Raw genomic sequence first — 20,374 nt, forward strand, 5'->3', positions numbered from 1 at the left:
TATCACTAGTAAACATTATTTTCTGAATTTGGAGAGATTCTCAGGGGACACTGAAATTAGAAACAAGAAGACTGTGACTCGTTAACTTTGTTTTCTGAGCATATTAAACAGGACACAATAAGGTAAACTACAACAAATCAGCAGTTATTGCAAATGAAGTTATATACGTAATTGTATGTTTAAATTTTGAAAGTATTTTGATAAGGGTTTGCCAAAACTACAATGACCTAAACATAGTAAGAAGGGGGGGGGGGAAGCCATTAGACAGCAGCATTTATAATTCATTTTTATGATACAGTGTAGAGAGACTTTAACTGTAGTCTATTAATGATTCAATTAACTTTTTACAGTATCTTCACATTTTGGTCATCAGAATCTCCGTTCTCAACCAGTGATAGCAGACTTGCTCTTGTGAGAGTCGATTTTATTTTCCCTATCATCACAAAGTTGGAAAAACTTCTTCACATTAACATTCATCTTTTGCAAACATCTGCAATTATACGGACTCATTTTCTTTGGTTATTTGGTATTTTGGTCATTACCAATAATTATATTATTTATAATATAATATTCACCGCACTCCTTACTTGAAAGTAATACTTACTCCTGTGTTTCAGGTAATTTTTTTGCTTTATTTTACTTCTGTCAACAAGACAAAGCTTTGGTGTTAACTCAAATTGGTTCAGAAAGGGAATCATAGAAGACTGGGTTGCAAACTTATCTTGGTTGATCTAATTTTGCCAAATGGAATAAGGCAGCACCTGCTCCTAGAATAGATTGCATGGCCAGCAGCAACCAAGACACATGCTAGGTTATTCTGCTTGTACAGAACATCAACCTCCAATTTCATTCCAGAGCCATACTGCCTAAAACAGAATATCAGACCTGGTTTACTAAGAAGCTTCTGAAACAGAAGTTTAGCTTCCTCACTCCAGCATTCTCCTTTGGCAGGAACAGTATCACATAAAGAGCAAGAGTATGCCAAGCGTGGTAAATAAGACAGATTTTCCGGAAGAACTTTTAGTTTATGGATATCCGAGTAGGGGATACTTTTCAGAAAGCCATAATCAATGAATGTGAGAACAACAGACTGGCTTGACACTTCACTAATTTCTGCTCTGTTCCACTGCATTTCTCGTCCAAGCTTGATCTTGATTAAGCAGCCAGCACCAGGAGCCACAAGTTCTTTTGGCAAAGCTGGCAGGTTATCAGGRAGGTCGGAAAGCAGCAGAGACAAGTTCTTCATATATTCAAATAAGCCTTCCAACTGAATGCAAAAGTTTGAAGGATCAGTAACTGTAGTTGCAAATCCAGGATACCTTTTGCCACTCTGCAGTAACATCCACGTAACTGAATTTATCCTGAATGATGTAGCAAACRCTTCACAGTTTGTATTACTGAATTGTTCTGGTCCAACAATGATGTTACCAGGAATTAAGAGTCGATTCAAATATTCCAAAAGTAGAATTTCTCCTATTAAAATCTCTACTTCCCACAGATGAGAGGATTCCAAATATCTCAGAAATAAGATTCCTACTTCATGATCTAGGAATACATTTAGTAAATTGACAAATGGAAGTCTATTTGAATTTTTACACCAAACCCATTTACAAGGGACAGCTTGTTTAGGAATACTTTTTATTTCATCACTGAGCATCTTTGCATAATTTAAGGGCACCATCTCAGACTTGCCACAATCCATGAAAAAAACAAGCATTAACCTCTCTCTGCTAAATTTCTTTATCACTTTTGATCGATACCACTTTAAGTTCCTTTTAGATTTTGTCATGCATTCCAATCCTTCCTTAATATTATCCATTGCAAGCAAGCAATTTCTTTCTGCTTCTTTGACAAGCATTACATTTAAATCATTGAATACCTGCAAATTTCTAAGCAGCTTCACATGAAATCTTCCACATCCTGAAACATTAATTATTTCTGCTGTTTCTACCTGTCCAGGATTTATATCTTGAAGAGGAACTTTCAACTGTGCTTTGCAAGCATTTTTTGTCCCAACAGCCTTAACTTTACTTTGAACCCCTAAACTATTCCTCAATCTTCTGTCCTGAGAATCAGTATTTGTAATCAGAATTTGTTTTGATGGGTTTTCTGGATGATGCATTGCTGTATTTTGCAACCTTGTTCTGTGTTTTTTCTGCAGCAGGACATCGGACATAGATTTCCCATCACAAATTATATCTACTTCCCATTGCTCTCCAAGTTTTTGCAAGAACTTGCAAGTGACTGGCTTGCTATTAACTTCTTTCACAAAAAAGGAAATATTTTTATTTTTCCAGTTTTCATCAGCAGTACTCTTTACTCTGCTAAGCAAACATGGAATACTGAGCCTTGGCAGTGTTAAAAACTTTGCCTCAATCCTGTAGATCTTTGATGAGCTTACAACTGCTGTATTGCCATAGTCAATAAACTCTACCTCAAAGGAGCTTTCTGATTTCATAGTTTTAATAACTGCCCTATAAAAAAAACAATCAGTAGAATATTCTGCTAAAACAACATCCCCTACCATGAGCCCACCTAAGTCATGGTTATGACCTATATTCACTATGCTTTCATTTAACTCTTCTGCTAGTTGAATTATAAGGTTTTCTTCCTCTGCAAGATGAATATGGAAACTCAATGGACTATTTACATGAGAAATATACCCTGCTGCTTCTGAATTCACCTGAATATCACGTTGAGGAAGACTGGTTAATTTAGCTATACCTTCTTCACTCCTTTCCTGCTGACCTGTACAGTCTAACCTTTCAGTAGTTTCAAAGGGATCACTTGCAAGTATGTGCTTTATATTTAAAGTAGACTGACACAACGAGTGAGAAGTMAGCTTTTCATCTACAGGTTTCCCTTGTGTCAGAAAAGCATTGACACTATTTCTAACAGCTGGTTCTTCACTATCTTGGTAAATCATCAATTGCAAGGGGTTGCTACACATTATCTGCTCTTCATCTTCAAATTTTTGCCTACTATTTGTCTGGCAATACCCCTCATCCACTTGATTTTTCACTTCAGTTCTCAAACTATTTCTTTCAGGATCTTCCACACTTAGTTTTTTTGTTTCTTGGTAACTTGTTATGTGGGGTAGCACTCTGTAATTTCCAATAAACTGTTCTGTATAATTTTTCACAAGTGCCAATTCTTCCATTATTTTTTCTCTAATTTTCTGACTTACTTGGAGCTGTCCATCATACAACTCCACAGCAATCCGGCCATCTGGTTCTCTGGATATAATTACAGCCTTCAACAGTTTACCAAGGAAATTCTCCTCAAACCATCTATTGACTTTTATTGGAATTTCTGTCTCCTTAAGATTTGAAAGACAGCATTTAATAGCTTGCATGGGTGTTAACAGCAGGTCAGTGGCACACTCAGGAATAGGCATCAACTGGTCTCTCTCTACCATATGCTCATTTCCAAAATCCACAAAATTAACTAATAAATAGGATGATGATGCTGTAGGAAAAGCCAAAGCTCTATAAAAGAGACCATCTTCAAAATATCTAGCTATGCATAATCGTGTATTGTTAGTATGTTTCGCTTGCTTTGGCATTTTACTTATTTCACTAACCTTCTTCATCAATGCTTCGATAGTTTCAGTGTTTCGATTAAGCTGACAGTAGAACTTTAAAGGACTATGTACATGAGTTATATAAACCTCTTCCTCACTTCCGATTGTCATGTTAAAAGATGAGTAGCAAAAGCTGTACAGAGAACTCAAAGATGCATGTTTTCTCAGTGAAATATATTCAGGCTGGGTGATGTGACCTCGCTCTCTTAGAAATTCTTCTGCACTAACCAATGGTGTCTGTAAGTCAACAATATTATGCAAGCAGTTTGAACTTACAAGTATTAGAGCACAAATGATACAAATCAGTGGTCCTTTTGAAGCAGAAATGAAGTCCTTGAAAAGTTTACACATCTCTTCAGACCAATTAAGTATGCTAGTCTCCAAGGGTCCATTTCTAAGACTACATCTAAACGCTTGACTTTCCAGGGCTAGGAAGTCTGGAAGAATAGCCTGAATATCTTTAAGTAAGACTCTTTCACGATTACCAAAGTCTACAAAAACCACCTCAACTTCATTTGCAGATACTTGCTGCACAACAGTTCCTCTGTACCACCTCCCATCTTTGGGACATTTAACAACACAGGCAGCCTGACCAGTTTTGTACGGACTGGTGTGTACTTTATAGTAAGCCTGAATTTGTTCCATCAAGTTATTCAGCTCTGGCAGTTTGCTTTGCAACTGACATGAAAAATTTGCTGGGGAATCAACGTAAGAACATACCACCTCAAAGACAGCTCCTGGTTTAAACACAAATTCTTTATAAGAAATGTTTTCCTCTGGTACTAATTGATGCCACTGAGAAATACCCTCTCGTCCAAAATAGGACAGCAAAACAGATTCTTTCAGCACAGGAGTCGCACTTAATTTTTCACCTTGAAAGATCTKCCTATTTCCTGATGCTTTATTTTTATGTTTATTACAGCTGCCCTGTGCGCATTTGCATCTTTTYTTAGGCTTGCGGTGATTCAAGACTTGGGAATTTTTTGCCAGATTTGGAAGAGATTCAGGTTTTTCCTCCCAGTATTCAGCATATCCGGCCTGAACCATACACATGGTAACATTACACTCTTCCAAACCATTCATACGCTGTGCATTTACAATATACTTGTTGTTTTGCTTTCCAACTACATGAAGCAGAATTGCTTTGTTAAACACAATTTCTTTGAAGAAATCAGTTTCCTTTTTAACCCACACATCCTCAGTGGGCAATGTGCATGCAAGGGCACAACACATGGCTAAAGCTGGTAAATCAGAAAACTCTGGAAGTAATGTTTTCACATCACAATAGGGWACTGTATCTGTATTTCCAAAATCCAAAAAGTAAACAGTAACATTGACACAAAGCACTTCAGTGACAACACCCCGATAATAGCACATATCTTTGCTATATCGAGCACAGCACAGTAATCCAGGTTCTGGGTTTTTAAGGACCTTGTCATCACATCCACATTTGTTATACACATCTTCAATTTTTTCCATCAAGGCTTCAAATTCATTCCGATATTCACTTGTTTGAATCCAGAAGTTTGAGGGATTTATTACATAAACCACAAAACCAACATAGGAAGAATTAACTTTCATTTCTACTCTTTTGCAGTGGCTTGAAAAAGAGTGATCATATTCTGTTAGGCAATTTGTCAGTTTATTTCTAGTAGAATTCTTAAACCAACTTTGGTTCTTATCACATGTTTTGTAGTTTACATTAATCCTTGTCATCTTTGCATCAGGAGACACATACAAAGCAGCTGCCTCATTCAATTGTTCTGCATACATAGTATTCTTTCCAAGGTTTTGTTTTTGCAGTGTGACATAATACAAGTGTTTACTAGCATTAAATAAATCAACACGGACATACACAGAGGTTTGTTCAATCAAGGTCTGTATAAATTCTTTCAGCTGGAGTTTTATTACTGCTTCATCCTGATTCTCAAAACAAGACAGTGCACAAGGAAATGAAACCATTGGTAAAGACATGAACTCTTCTTTAAGCTTCCAAACACAACTAGATGGCACAGCTTCAGTATTGCCATAATCCATAAACCAGACTTCCACATGCTCAGGGAGAAGCTGCTGTATCACTCCTCTATGCCATTGTCCGTTTTGTTTTTTGGCAGCACAAAGTAGCCCTAAGCTATCCAATGACGTATTACTTTCTCCACTCATAGCTTCATAGTACAAATGCATTGCTCCTGCCAAATCTTCTAGTTCTTTCTGCCACTTCTGTATCTGACAGTAAAACTTACTTGGAGTTATTGCAACTGTTATTTTTACATTTTCTTTACTGCCAACAGGTAGAAAGGGCAAAAGGTCACCAGGAACTGGACGAAAATATGATGGTTTCTCAGAACTGCTAAATGTAAATAAATCCTGGACTGCATAGTTGTGTTTTAACAATTGTGGCATTTGCTTACGAAACATTTCTTGGGATAAAGCTTTTAATGTTTCAACAATAAGACAAAATGAATCTCCATTGATAAGTTTTCCTAACCGCAGTTCAACAACATCACTAATGACCTTTGACACTTCCAGAATAAACAGCTGATCTGGTAAAACAGCTTTCACACGACCTGCAATCTGTAGTCCAACTAGAGATGAAAAATAGTTCATAGCTTTTGGACCCCATTTTTCCCCAAGAGGAAGTATGTTTGCGAAAACTCCATAAACTATCTTTGGGGGCAGCTGAAACAATTCTCCACAAGCAGAAGCGATATGTATTTCATCGACCATCAATACTTGCCCAATGTCTATAAGAAAGACCTCACAGATACTTTCTTTCTTGTCCAAAACTTTTCCTCTGTGCCATTTTCCATCTGAGTCTTCCACCAAGCACAATCCACCAATATCAACATTATTCTGAACTTTGAACACACGTTCTATTTCGCTTTGTAATATGTTGTAGTCAAATTCACATCCCTCCTTATATTGACCCTGAAATGCTACTAGCAAACACTCTGGATCGCATTCTGTATGAGTTATCTTCAGATGCATATCCGAATTTTTTGGTGAGGGAGTCAAAGATTCCATTCTTTCTGCAAGGCAAAGAAGTAAGATCAGTCTTATGATCTTCTATATTTTTTCTATAATAACTAATTTCTTACATGAAGTTAGTTTGCAAAATGATTTAATACAATATTGTTACATTTCTGGGTAAACTGGCTACTAAGCATTTAACAACTGTATTTGTGTAGGTGGGATACACTTGGCAAAATTCTCTCTTTGTAAAGACATGCAAAGGCAACATCTGAAAAATGGTATTTCTGGACTAGCTCTTGTGGTACAGTCTGATTTTATCACCTGAGAAAATAGTTCAGTCAGRAAGCGGTTCTCAAAAGGTCAAAGCAAAGCCAAGCACTATCTCAGAGAGGTGGAGAAAAGACTAGAAGGATCTCTGTATTTCTGCTCAAAGAAAAGGCAATTTGTGATATTTATCAYAAAATTTATCTCTGCTAGTAATGCAAATGGATCTTCTATCTATTTTACCCTGGAATGGATTCTTCCAAGCTTTAGAGAACTTTAGGATCCATCAGTTATTTCAATGGCTATTTCCTTCAATGCAGAACTATTCAGAGTTTTATGACACTTAGACTCACAGCTATAATGAAACTATTGGTACATGTAGCTAAAGTACTTTCAACATATTTCTTTCCATTTCTTTTTAGTACAGTAACTATCAAGGAATCCTACTAACCCTGTTTTTTCTCCATGCATCACTTTTTCAAATCAACCACATTTAGAGCTCTACAGTTTGCCATTTACTTAATCTGACTGAATTACACTATTATGTTGAGCTGTATTATGTTGTAAGCTTTCATAATTACAAGGACATAAAGAACATTGTCTGTGTCAGGCATGTTTGCAGTGTCCTAACTAACAACTGAAAAAATGCATTTTATAATGTGTTAACTCCTGGCATTTTGTAAGATTTTAATTGACAGTGTAAATATTTTCAGATCCTGTAAATACTGCTCAAACCTTCACTGAAGATTAGGTCTTCAAAATAAGCTTCCAATACTATCTGAATTTGAACTCTTTCACAGAACCATGACTACACRTTGGTTATAAAGAATACCCACAACTTAATCAAAAAATTGTATGAAATAAATCAGTACTCTAATCAGTGGTTAGGGCTGTCAAATGCAAAGAGAGCGGATCCACAGACACTGCTAGACAGGACAAAACATAGAATTTCTAAAGTATATCTAATGATGAARGTGAAGCTTTCATTTTCAACTAAAAGATACTAAAAGCCTTCCTCAATCTGCAATTCTTTGAAGGAATTAGTGACAGCTCTCCTCCTGTATGTGCATACATACACAGCGGCTATCAATAATACAATTCACCCTCCAAGCTGAATATAGATTGCTATCCTTTACTTTTACAAAATKTAAGATTTTACTCCAATAGTTAAACTCAGCAAAACATTTTCAACTTCCTACTAAAAGCAGTATGAAACTCGTATCGGGCAAATAGCAGACTAATCAAACAATACAGCTTCTCCCTTTCCCCTAAAAAGAAACAGGAAAGAGAATTCCACCTGTTTTATGAAAGAAAGTTACCGTCTTCAGGATTGTCTGGCTTTAGGTAGCTTCCAAATAATGGTGTTGATTTCAATGACTAATTTTAATGACCAATTACTAAAATTACTTGCCAGCAGTCTCTTGCTTTCCTTGTATAAGGAACAAATTCTTAAATGAGCTTAAATATAGCTTTAAGGGCCCAAAAGAAGCACCTAATTATTGGAGAGATTTAAACCTTAGGAGTAACACCACTGGTTCTTCCTCAACTATTTCTTCCACCACTGGTTCTTCCTCAACTATTTCTTCCACACTAAAACTAACTTCTGGTTGCAGAAACACATTTAAAAAAAAAAAAAAAAAAAACACCCTTTTGCTTTACACATCATCATTTCTGCCTATTAGGAGAACTCTCATAGAACCACCACACAGACACATTTCTAGATCTTACAAAAGGAGGCTCTCCCTTTTACTCACCTGCACTGCAGTTATGGCTTATGCTTTCAGAAACTTGGCCCCTGCCTACTCTCTCTACCAGCTCTGCATCTCCCTACAAAATAAATATCAAAATAAAATACAAAATAAAACAAAATCTTTGKTGTCTTTCTCTAAATGCTCCTTGTTCCCAGGACACAAATCCTGCAACAGTTCCTCATATAGAGTTTAATAGCAGGGTTAAGGTTTCAAAAGACAAAATATTAAAGCAAACATTTTCCTAAACCTGCACACAGGGGCAAGGCCTTTCTCTCTCTACTGCTCAAACTTTTGTTTGCAGCGCTTCAGTTAGACAAAATCAATGGCTTACTTCACACATCACCAGACAAGCAGATTTACAGCACAAGCCAGACTTCCCAACAAAATTAAAGGCAGGATGCAACTAGTAGTTTAAAGCATTTGTGCTAACTGACACAAAAAGGCTGTGTGACGCTCTCATAGCGTAGACTCAAAGGACAAGACCAGTTCTATGCACAGCGGGACTCAAACCGGGGACTCACAGGGCCTCCCACCACTGGGCGAGACTCGAGACCGCGACCCTCGAGCTGCAGCAAACGCCTCCTTACCGACCACAGGCGACACGTAAGAGCMGAGACACCCCGAACACGACGGCTTCACAGCGCCTCCCCACCGCGCCGGACTCGGGACGAAGCRCCACCCGCGCCCACTCCACGCGGACAAAATGGCGGCGCGAGGAAGAGCCTTCAGGCGCCCGCAGCTCCTTTGGCGCCTTTTCCGCGGGGGCGGGATCTGGGGTTGATTGATGGAGCGCCGCAGCACGTCCAGCCAATCCGCGCGGCGCAGCCGAGCGGGAAGGCGCCGCCTCCATCTTGTGCCGAGGATGGCCGGGTGCGAAGCGCTGGTGGTGGGCGCCATTTTGCAGTTCTGCAGGTAGGTGGCGCTGATAAGTTGGTTTTTCCTGCAGGTTTGTGAGTTTTATTGATCTTTATTGTTTCATTTTCGTCCATCAACGCGCCTATGATAGAATGTGGGTTACTGAATCTTTTGGAGTTGTTTAACAAGGGTTTAGGATGTCTTCTGTTTGTTTCCCCACCACTAGGAGGGCTTTTTCCAGGCTGGAGCTGATTATATCTCAAAAAGAGGTGTAAGCTGATTATATCTGTAAAAAGAGGTGGCTGCAGTGAGGAAGCATGGTATGGATAGGAGATGTTAACTCCTGTGAAAATGTTGTAAGAGTCTGGTACCTGTATTTACTTTATTTTATTTATTTATTTATTTATTTATTTATTTTTGGAATAAGTGCATACAGGTGTGATAATTTCCGTGGGTTAATCTTGACTTTTTATGGAGTTTTAAAACTGGTAGGAATTGATGTATCAGTTACACCAGGCAAGTTTGAAAGAGAGGAAAGCTGCCTTTGCAACATCTACTTGTAGTAATCTTACCCCAGAACAGCTATTGCTAACTGTTATTGCACATGTATTTTATGGTCAAAGTAATAGCATGCCAACTTTTAGAAGAATTACCCCTGAAATTTAAATTTTCGTTTGTTTGTTTGTTTTCAGTTAAACAGGCATATCAGTGGTGATGATGAACCTTTTGATAACAGTGTCTTGAAACCCCCCCAAAATGAGCTGCTTTATTGGTAAAMCTAGTGCTTTGTTTTGCTGTGCAGAATGTCCAGTGTATTCTTGCAATAGGCAGTATAATCCACCTACTGGCAAGTTACTTAATACTGAATTTTGCCAAATGTTTTATTTCTCTRAGAGAAAGTAAGGGTACACATAATAATCATGAACTGACTGTTTGTTTACGCTGTTCTGTAATATAAGGTGTTAATGTCCTGTTCACTTTGTCTGTGTGCTAGCTGTTTGGGGCTCTTTTCAGTCCCAACTGTGCAGTGTGTGCAGCTAAGGGACCTTGTCAGCCTTTTATGTAAAAGATCGGAACATACTCATCATTCTTTCAATAAAAGAAGTAGAATACCAGTATATTTAGTATAAAAATAATCTAATCAGAACCTTGTTATAGTGAAATTGGCTCTTCTGTAAGGTATTCTGAAGATGTAGACTCTCAGATTTCACATGTCGAGAAATTCCATGAAACAAATTAGGATCAGTTTGTAAGAAGGGAGAGTTAGTGCCTTGCTCTAGTAATTTAGTGATTTCAGTGATTTTGCATGATTTAGTGATGCCTAAGATTGGCAACTCAGGGATGTCCTGTGCCAGGCAAGGCAAGTCTTAAGCTTCGCAATATACCAAATATTACCTGGATATGACTGTGCTTTATCCCTGTAATTCAAGCTGAAGCCAGTCTTACTGGTCTTCCTGCTATTCAAAACCCACTTTTGAGGGCACAGTGAGGGCATTATTTTTTTTTTTTTTTAATGAAGCAAAACATATATTTTTCTATTCAAATATTACAATGCTGATAACAGCAGTAATATGATAATCTTATGATTGGAGCAGTAAGAAGTAGTTTATCTCAGCCTAAGTTTAAAAGCTATCTGCCCCGTCCTTGCAGAGTGCTTTGAACCTGTGCAGTTATCACAGAATCACAGAATGTTTAAAGTTGGAAGGGACCTTTAGAGATCATCTAGTCCAACCCCCCTGCTACAGCAGGGACACCAAGAGCACAGGGTGGCATCCAGGCAGGTTTTGAAGACCTGTGGAGACTCCCTGTAGAGATACTGAAACATTAAGTCAAAGATTGGTGTAAATGGCAAGGGCACTCATATCCTAGTCTAGACACTTAAAAGTAGTCTGCAGTCAACTTAGAGTACTAGCTTGGCAGGTGATAAATGTGTTTGCCTTGCTTTGAGCAAAGGAAAAAAAAAAAAAAAAAAAAAAAAAAAAAAAGGACCAACATTGCAACCAGTAAGATATATTAAAAAATACAGATCATAAGAAGATGGGGATGTCTTCTTGAACTGAGGGATGAAGAAGGCTTTACAACTTCATCCCCTTTATAGTGTTTCCATTCTGGATTGTTTTAAACAGCTGAACACTCATCATGCAGGACAGTGTGGTGACTGGAATGGATCCCATTCTAAAGCAAATGACTTTCACTATAAATCATGTAAAGATCCAAACTGTTTTGATTCCAGAAGGGGAGAGAAGCAGAATTTGACCCTACCTTCTGCTTTTAATCGCCCCAAATTTTCTGGAATCTGTTACTTAGTGTTGCTATGATAGTTTCTGAATATAATACTGTGATAAAAAGTGGATTTTTTGTTATACTTTTTTTTCTTACTTAGGAGGGGTATACAAGTCTCTCATAACAAAACACTTTGGAGTTGTCCCCTACAGGATTTGGTTATTGCATCACGACAGAAATGTTCATGGCCCAAGGAGTTGATAGTTCTTGGCTGAGTTCCAGCCCTTCAACTTCTGAGTCTTGTGCAAATGTAGAAATACATCAGTGTTTTCTGATTGCCAGGGATGTTATTTGTTGTGCTTTTTTAAAATTTTTCAAAAAGACATTGCAGCGTTCTGCTCCATACCATTTGTGATTGCTCTTTAAATAGCCTTGAAATTGAAAATACATGTATCCTAGAGGTGGATCCTACAGGAGGAATCCTGTAGGTATCCTACAGGAGGAATACAAGACATTATCAAATTTTGAAACTGAGGCATGAAAACATCAACAAAGATAATGATAAAGGGATCATTTTAAGTGATAAAATGTGCATGAGAGGAGAAGGCATAAAAACAATCACATAATTCTATTTAGCTCCTCCCTAGGAAAGCAGTGCTTGAAGAGAGGAAACTCACAAACGTTTCACACCACAAGCCCTGTATATCACTGTTTATTTTTCTCCTGAGGTCAGCCCAGAAGTTTTGTTGCCTATGTAGTTATCAACAGAATTAAACCAATTATCTCAAAACAAAAAAATCTGCACTTTTTCCTTTTTTTTTCCGTGAAAGCGTGTTAATTTTTGTTTGATAATTTGAGCAAGAACCACTAGGTGGCAGGAGCAACCACAAATTTAGTGAGATTCTTAGCAATACACTTGCATTATTCTGGTAGAAGGAAGCAGCACAGCAGCACTTAAATCAGTCTGACCTGAAATATGAGGGGGTGTGTGCCAGAGTTTGACTAGAAGAGTCATTACACTAATTACCCCATTTGAAATCACTTGACATGCTTTCAAGTAACTTGAAAAAAAATTATATATCTATTTACTCAAGATCTCCTCAAAATTTGATCTTAGATATTCTGCTACATCATGCATTACTCTCATGACCATAGTATTTTTAAAATTTATATTGATATTATTGCTGATAGGAAGTTAATCATTGTCAGCAGTTTACATTATCAAAAAGCAGTGGGTGGAAGGTGTTCCTGATGTACTTTTATCAGAAGACTGAAGTTACTGCCATTGCTCTTACTTAAATTGCACGTAGTCCTTTCCAATGGCTGTAACTTTGAGAGCACTTTTATAATATGAGAAGATATTCTATTTTACATGTGAAAGTCACAAGTCACAACTGTGACTTGTCATTGAACCACGGGACAAAGTAGAAGATGGAATTTCCATTAATAGGGATCATCCTAAACTGATAAATTTTGCCATAGCAAGTACACGACAACACCACAACATAGCTGTGCAGGTACAGTCTGGTGATTAATGGTGGGGCTGGATTCCTCTCCAGGGCAGCCTTCCTGTTCTACATGGGATAAGTCATGTCACCGTGTCGTGACTTGGTGACTACATGTCAGGCCTATGGCATTGAGCTACTAAGTTCCTGCATTGCAGTTTTACCCCATTAACCCCTGTTTGCTGAATGACGTAGAAGAATCTCAGGCTCTTTCACATTAGTAAATACTGTGGCACAATCTGTAAAGCAATTGGTACTGATGATCCAGCAACCATATCATATTCATTTTAAGGATGGGAGGATTAGTTCAGCCTCGCTTTAGTGTGGTTAGTATGGTTGGGTGGAACGCTTGCTAGTGTTTGAAAGGTGTTTCTTGTGTTAGTTTCATTCCAAAAGTTGCCAGTTCACGCACTCAGTGATAGCTCTGCAATGCAGAACAAGTGTGGTAAGTTGGGATGGTCAGGTGTATTTCAGGAGAAATACAGTGCTGTTAAGAACTAAATCTAGCATAGAATTGCCTAGAAGGAAGCTACACTGATGACATAAATGGAAAGTTTCCAGCCTGTCAATGGCAGCACAACAGAAAAGGCTAATGGAAGGCCAAAGGGTTGTATTCTTCCTTAAGCCCTTCGGTAAGACCTTTTGAAAGTTACTTTATAATAGTTGTACTTAGATCCATACAGAAGAAGGAGCAGCCACATTCAGAGTAGAATTCTAATTTTTACAAGTAAATATTTGTATTTCTAATAGGAATATTACAGATTCAAAATTTTTATTTATATATTTTTATTTTATATTGTTATATTTATTTTTTCCCTGAGAGGAAAAAGTGGAATTGCATGTACAGTTGCAATTCTATCATTCGAAGTATTGAATACTATTTCTGATGAGTGGTGGAAGACTCCATTGCAGGTAGTGATGGTGGGTGATCTGAGTTGTGAGTCATGGAAATGCAGGAATTAAGAGGTGAAAAACGACATGTTAAATCATGTAGTTGTCTCTGAAGAGACAAACGGAATGATCTAATAGGTTTTTAAAATTATTCATTTCTACGGTCCATGTCAGGTAACTAAGTTTTGGCCCAAATCTATAAGCTGTATGTGACTGAAGGACCTTAGCATCTCTCAGAGCTCAGTGAACGCAGAGAGCATTTACAAGGATAAACATTTCTGATTCTGCGGACCTGCTAGCAATTGTATGATTATAATTTACGTACACTGAAAATCTTAACAAATCTTTATGTGATTGTTACACATCACGTTAAAAATCAGACTTCCTGCTGCCTTAACAAAGAGGTTTTTGGCTTGAGTAATGGCTGTGCATGGGTTCACTGGATGAATAATGCTAAAGGAACACAATCTTACCTGAAATCTCTACATAATTCTCATTTAAGCATAGTACACCAGAAATTAAAAAGGCTTTGATTTCTTCATCTCATAGTTCGGATCTGTAGTACGTAAATGTCTTTTTAATTCAGGAATGTTGAGCATCTCTTATTCCAACTGTAGCAGTGCTCAGCATCTTTTAGAAGTTGAGATCTGTGGCTTAAGCTAGTCCCTCCCTCCCTCCCTTCCTTCCTTTCTCCCTTCCTTCCTTCCTTCCCTCCCTCCCCCCCCTTCAGTGTTAATCATTATATCCATCTTGTTAAATATTTTACGTCTTGTCTGTTTACAAACAGAATGAATTCCCTCAAACTGTTTTCTGGCATTTGTCGTTGGTCATTTGCATGAAATGTGAAATCACTATGCAAACAAAGGCAATGGTCATTGCAATTTGTGCTTGCTTTTCAGACTTGAGGCAGAACCTGTTATTTCACACTAGCATTTTTGGATGTTTCTCTGCATGTGTGTAATTGTTCTTTCAATGACAGTTCTGTTTTTAATGAATTACCTAATTCTACTTGCACATGGGTATAGATAATGTGCTGTCAAATACCTGCATGTGTAAGTTTACTCAGTGGAATTAGTTTAGAAAGGACTTTTAAAATGCAACACTTAAATCTTTAACTTCTCTCTTCTAGGTATAGAAGTTTTTCACTGCAGCATACAGTGAAAAACATTTCGGCATGGTCTTTCAGACAATGTACTGGAAAAGTTTGATATACTACAGTAATTTTAATTGCTGCAGGGTGATGATCCATCTTTGGAATTAAAACACAGGGTTTTGTCATCACATGTATTAAAGGGGCAGAGGCAGGTTGAAAATCACACCACCACTTGGGGAAAATTCTGTCCTCATTGAAGTCAATGGCAAAACTTCCATTGACTTCACGGGGGCCAGGATTTCACTCTACATATTTAAGGAAAAAAATAGTCTTACATGTGTTACTAATACTGTGTGGAAAGTGAAAAACAGAAAGATTTTCAGAATCTGATGGACTTTTTATTATTTGTGCTGTGGATTGATTTTTGGCTGGAGCAAAAAATGATAGATTGGTAATTTTCACTTTAAGGATCCAATTGCACAAATTTGCACAAGTGAATCCGTATGCCTTTTACAGTCTCACCAAATTTACTCAACTGGATCTCACTGAATCTGTGAATTTGATTGTAAAATCAGGGCTTGTAAGCATCCAATATGAGGGTAAAGCAACTGGAAGATAGAATGTACTCAGTAGCATGACATTTCTTTTGTTGTTGTTTGAAATTCACTCCCATTTGACCCAGAGCTTGGCTATATTCAGGAAATTATGTAAGTCGCACCTCTTAGTCCAGACTTTGTGCTAAGCTCTCTTCCCAGCATTCAGTCTACTCTAAGTTTTCCCATCTCTGTCATGTAAAGTGGTATTTTTGGGCAGGTGGAGATTTCTGCTCCATATACTTTACTTTTACTTGCAATTTTACTTTACTTGCAATTGAAACCATGTGAAACACATTCAGGCTTTGAGTTTTAGTAGCTCTGAACTGCGTTGGTGTAAACCCTCTTGCTGTTATGCTCCTCATGGATGTGCTGGGGTTTTACCTGAGTATTATACCTTGGTTTCCAAATAGCTACATCTGTACGAGTGGCTAAAACTGCTGAATCAACAAAGTTCCAAACATTACCATATGGATTTCTATGTAAATTCCTTTAAATGCTTTCTCTGTATATAGATTTCTTTATAAGGTAAGAAGGAATGTTCTCTACTAAGAAATAATAAGGCATTACTGGATATTGTTAAAAAAGTGTTTGGCTTCTATGTTTAGAATAGATTCCAAATATTTAGACAGTTAATAGTCTTTGAAATAAGCACATTTCCAAGGGCCGGTTTGTGTTCCGAAGTACAATCCATATATGCCAACAAGTGAAATTCATTGTATAGTTCTTGTACTTCACTGATGAGAGTTTGTGTCACGAATGTACTGCACTTCTAGGAGAGAGCTGAGAGCAGCGTTTAGATACTGTTGATGTTTTTTGATCATAGATGGTGTTGACCTACTAAGCTTGCTGCAGCTGCATCAACAGTGTCAAACATTAGATCCATAAACGAAACCTTACTTATAAAATATGTTCATACACTAATACATTACAGACATTAGTTGTCTTCTTCCGTGAAGAAAAATACAATGATGATAATGTAGTGTGAAACCTGAATGCTTTTTAAAATAGGAGGTTGTAATAAAAAGGGATCTCGTGGTCAGTCAAGTTTGGTCCATTCAACAGCCATCTTACATGTGACTTAGTCCTTAGTCTGCAGTCTTCATTGTAGGATTTCGGGTTTATTTTTTTTTCCCCCTCAATTCTGCTGCATTTGGAAGGTGTTTCAGATACAAAGTGTGGTGGCAAAAAAATGAAATACCTTTAACCTACTGGATATTTCCTTATTATTTTTAATACAACAAATAAAAATGTATAAATTGAATGTATAGTTGTAATTCTTTTTTATTTAAGGAAGGCTCCTGCTTTTTTAACTCTAGCCTAGGATGAGTGTTATTAAACTGCCTATATACATCAGTGAGAAAATATCTGGTAGTTCTCTTTACAGTCTAGCTTTTTGTCTGTTAGGTTTGATTGCAATATACTTTTAACTATTCTGAGTACTCCCAGTTCATGAAAACTGCTTGAGATTGTTCAGTTGGCCAATGTGTTTGTAAATTGATACATAGTTTAGAAATGATGCTTTTTTTTTTAAGACAAAGCAGCTTAAACTATGTTTATTACAGTTGGAGATTCTCAACTTTCTTGAAATTATCTTTTATAACTGCCATGACACTTTCTGAGGATGAAGATAATCTTTGCAATGTCTGCATGTAAACTTTAATAATTTTTTTTTTATTTTCTATTTTATGAGAATGGAAGATATTTATTCATAGGTAAGTACTACAATCTTGCATCTTTCTTGAATATATTACTTCCCAAACACTGCTACATGTTTGACTTTGCCGGAAGCTAGTTCAAGCTTCAGACAGTTCTTGTGAGTTGCACAGTAAATGCTTTTACTTAAATACAAAAGATGAAGTTGAGCATATAATGCTCCTTCTATAGACTGAGCTGAAGCAAATGTTAGCAGTTGTGAAGTAACTTCTTTAATTCCAAGTAGATTTTCCAATCCAGAAGTCACAATTTTGATGACTCCTACCATTCTTCATAAATTGAAGATTAATTCATGCTCAATTTTTGTTAATTAGAAGCAAACAAACAAAAAAGGCAAGAGACTTCATTACGCTTTCCATATTTGAAATATTGCAAAGTTGTCTCTCAAGTCTACATTTAAATAGTTTGTTCTGGCATTTGTACATATTTTAAGTATAAAGAGGAAAACTGTCTCCTGAATTAGCTTCAGTAGGGTCCAGCTGGTCTGACAGTGTAAAGTCAAGATATGAGCAAAAAGGGAGCAGTTTGGTAGAGTCATGCTGGCTTTGTAAAAGTAAATAAAACGGTGCCAGCGCATAGATATCAATCATTTGTGGTATTGGATTATTTGACTAATCTTTAGCATGGTTTTGACCTGAGCCAACAAATGCTATTCCAAAATTTCCTGAGCATGATTACAACCTAGGTCAGGGACCATTTCCAATAGATAGTTTGGATAAAGTCACCCTGTTAGAAAGTAAGGAATTAATAATAAGGGTGAAACCAGATTATACCAATTGGTCTCCGAGGAGAGTCCCAGATGCTGTTTATTTTTTCAGAACAAACATAGCCTTTTTGTGTTGTCTCATAAAGACCTGACTTTGTTGAGCAGGGTACACAGTAACTTATCTAGGCATTTCATTGGAAAATAAGTTACACTGTCACTGCCCTGACTAATGTGAAAGAAGGGTTGTTAAAAATAGAAGTTACTCAATCTATGCAGCGGGCACATCCACAGTAGAGAAAGCAAATTCCCTCTTGTCCAAACAAAACTGATTTATATCTTAATTGAAATGTAGTTGCTGCAATTTGCTAGATTATATAGGAGAATGCAGAGGCAACTGGAAAAGGTAGGAGGAGCACAGGGTGGTCACAGTCAAACGGTCATAGTGGTTCCTGGGACGAGTCTTTTTCTTTCATGTATTCTGTGTCAGGGTGATCTTTCAGATGAATGGGTCAGGGTGGTCTGAAGTTGAGCATTACCTGTTGATCTGAACTCTAACGTGTTTACTTTGAATAATTCTTATCATTTGTTCCCCTAAGAATTACACAACACTCATTATCTCTGAAGAGTCTTACCAGGAATCTTTTGTAACAGTAAAATATATTTCTTGCCCTTTTAACTGTATTTCTCCTTTTTTCGCCAATTGACAAAATATGAAGTGGTTGGAGATTTGGGAATATATAGCCAGCAAATTAAAAATATGAGGAGCAACTCTATAAATATACAAGCTTAGCATGGGTAAACAAGGCAGAAGATAGGATTGCACAGGCTTAACCATGGGTTGTACAATTGCTTGGAGGACTGTTGGCCTATACCAGCTGCTAACCTGCTCTGACATCCACAGTATCCAGGCAGTGTATTTGGTGTTCATTTAAATCATTCTTCATTGCAGTCACACCTTAAATTTCAGTGGCAGCATACACGAGAGAACAGCTGCTATGAATTCCCACTAAATAGCTAGACTGAAAGTCAAACTAAGTATTAAATTCCTGGAGTTCCAAGATCATGTGTGGAATCAGTGGTGGTGTTTTGTTTTATTTTTTTGTTTGTTTGTTTTTTGTTTTTTACCTGTAGTGAAAAGTATTATATTAAAATACTGTGTTTTTCTGAAGTTAAAAATTTCAGCATTTTGGGGGAAAAAAACTGCAAAAAAATACATATTTGTTTTTATTAGAACATCCAAAGCTAAACCAAGTGCCTGTAAGAAAAGAAACTTCTTTTTCTTCATAATCCTAATCTTAATTAAGACCTGCAAGAGATAGCAAAAATTTTGTGCTGAATAAAGGAAAATTTGTTTTATTAGGAGTTTTGTATAAGTTGTAAATTTTTTATGAAGGCCAATTGGCGTTTCTATTACACTAGCTATGGGCTAATTTTAGCTAATTTTGTCATTCGAAAGTCTGTCCTGATCTGCCTTTCTCTTTCATTTTTATACAGTCACTGAAGCTTGGAGGTAGCAAGTCCAAAATATATGTAACACACTAATACAGACGTTGAAGCTGCATAAAATTTCATTATTTAATGAATTTGGGATCTGTGCAACCTTTTTAGTTTTACCTCTTAGGCAAATAAATCCTTTCTGTTTTGTCTTGTAGATTTCAAATTGTCTTCCTGGTATAATGCCCATATTTTTTCCTCAATTCTTTTGAAGCAGACTATTATTTACTATTAGTAAATAGTATTACTAATATTCACTATTAATTTACTGTTGCCACATCAGTCTTAACATTTATTTACTTCATTATATTCCCTGTAAAAACCTTCCCATGAAAACCTTCCAGAGCTCAGATGTGGAGACAGCCTGTTCAAGGTGCGGTTCCTTTCATTTTACAGTTTTTAATTATTGAAAAGTCCTAATTATACTTGGAATTTATTCATAAATAGGAATTTTGAGGAGCAGGGCTTGGGCACAGTGCTTTGGTACCAGTGCTTCTCTAGGATTCATTCATCTCAAAAGACTTCTACCTTAATGAACTGAGTTGAAAGTTTGTCTTGAAAGCTTTGTTTTCATCCTGGATAGGAAAATGTCCTGTGGAGATAACCCCTAGTTTTAGTACATGCACAATGGTAATCAACATTTTATATGAAACCGAAAGCAATCTTCTGGAGATGAACATCCAGCTTTACATTTTTTTTTTTGTCTCTGCAAAAAGAGATTTGATAA

At 37.0% G+C, this 20,374-nt stretch overlaps 1 protein-coding gene across 2 annotated transcripts; it reads right to left on the bottom strand.

The window, feature by feature from the left end:
- Window positions 1-268: 268 nt before the first annotated feature.
- TDRD15 (tudor domain containing 15) lies at window positions 269-9,225 on the bottom strand. Of its 2 annotated transcripts, none has more exons than XM_026044932.1 (2): window positions 9,159-9,225; window positions 269-6,612 (listed from the first exon to the last, which is right to left on the bottom strand). In XM_026044932.1, exon 2 carries the CDS (start codon window positions 6,605-6,607, stop codon window positions 695-697), a length of 5,913 nt encoding a protein of 1,970 aa, XP_025900717.1. In that variant the 5' UTR covers window positions 6,608-6,612; window positions 9,159-9,225; the 3' UTR covers window positions 269-694. The 2 variants fall into 2 exon arrangements, with proteins under 2 accessions (XP_025900717.1, XP_025900716.1); XM_026044931.1 differs by lacking the exon at window positions 9,159-9,225 and adding an exon at window positions 8,575-8,612.
- Window positions 9,226-20,374: the final 11,149 nt, after the last annotated feature.

This window comes from Nothoprocta perdicaria, unplaced genomic scaffold (assembly GCF_003342845.1).
Source record: "Nothoprocta perdicaria isolate Ctin4 unplaced genomic scaffold, notPer1 scaffold_39, whole genome shotgun sequence".
Taxonomy (NCBI): domain Eukaryota; kingdom Metazoa; phylum Chordata; class Aves; order Tinamiformes; family Tinamidae; genus Nothoprocta; species Nothoprocta perdicaria.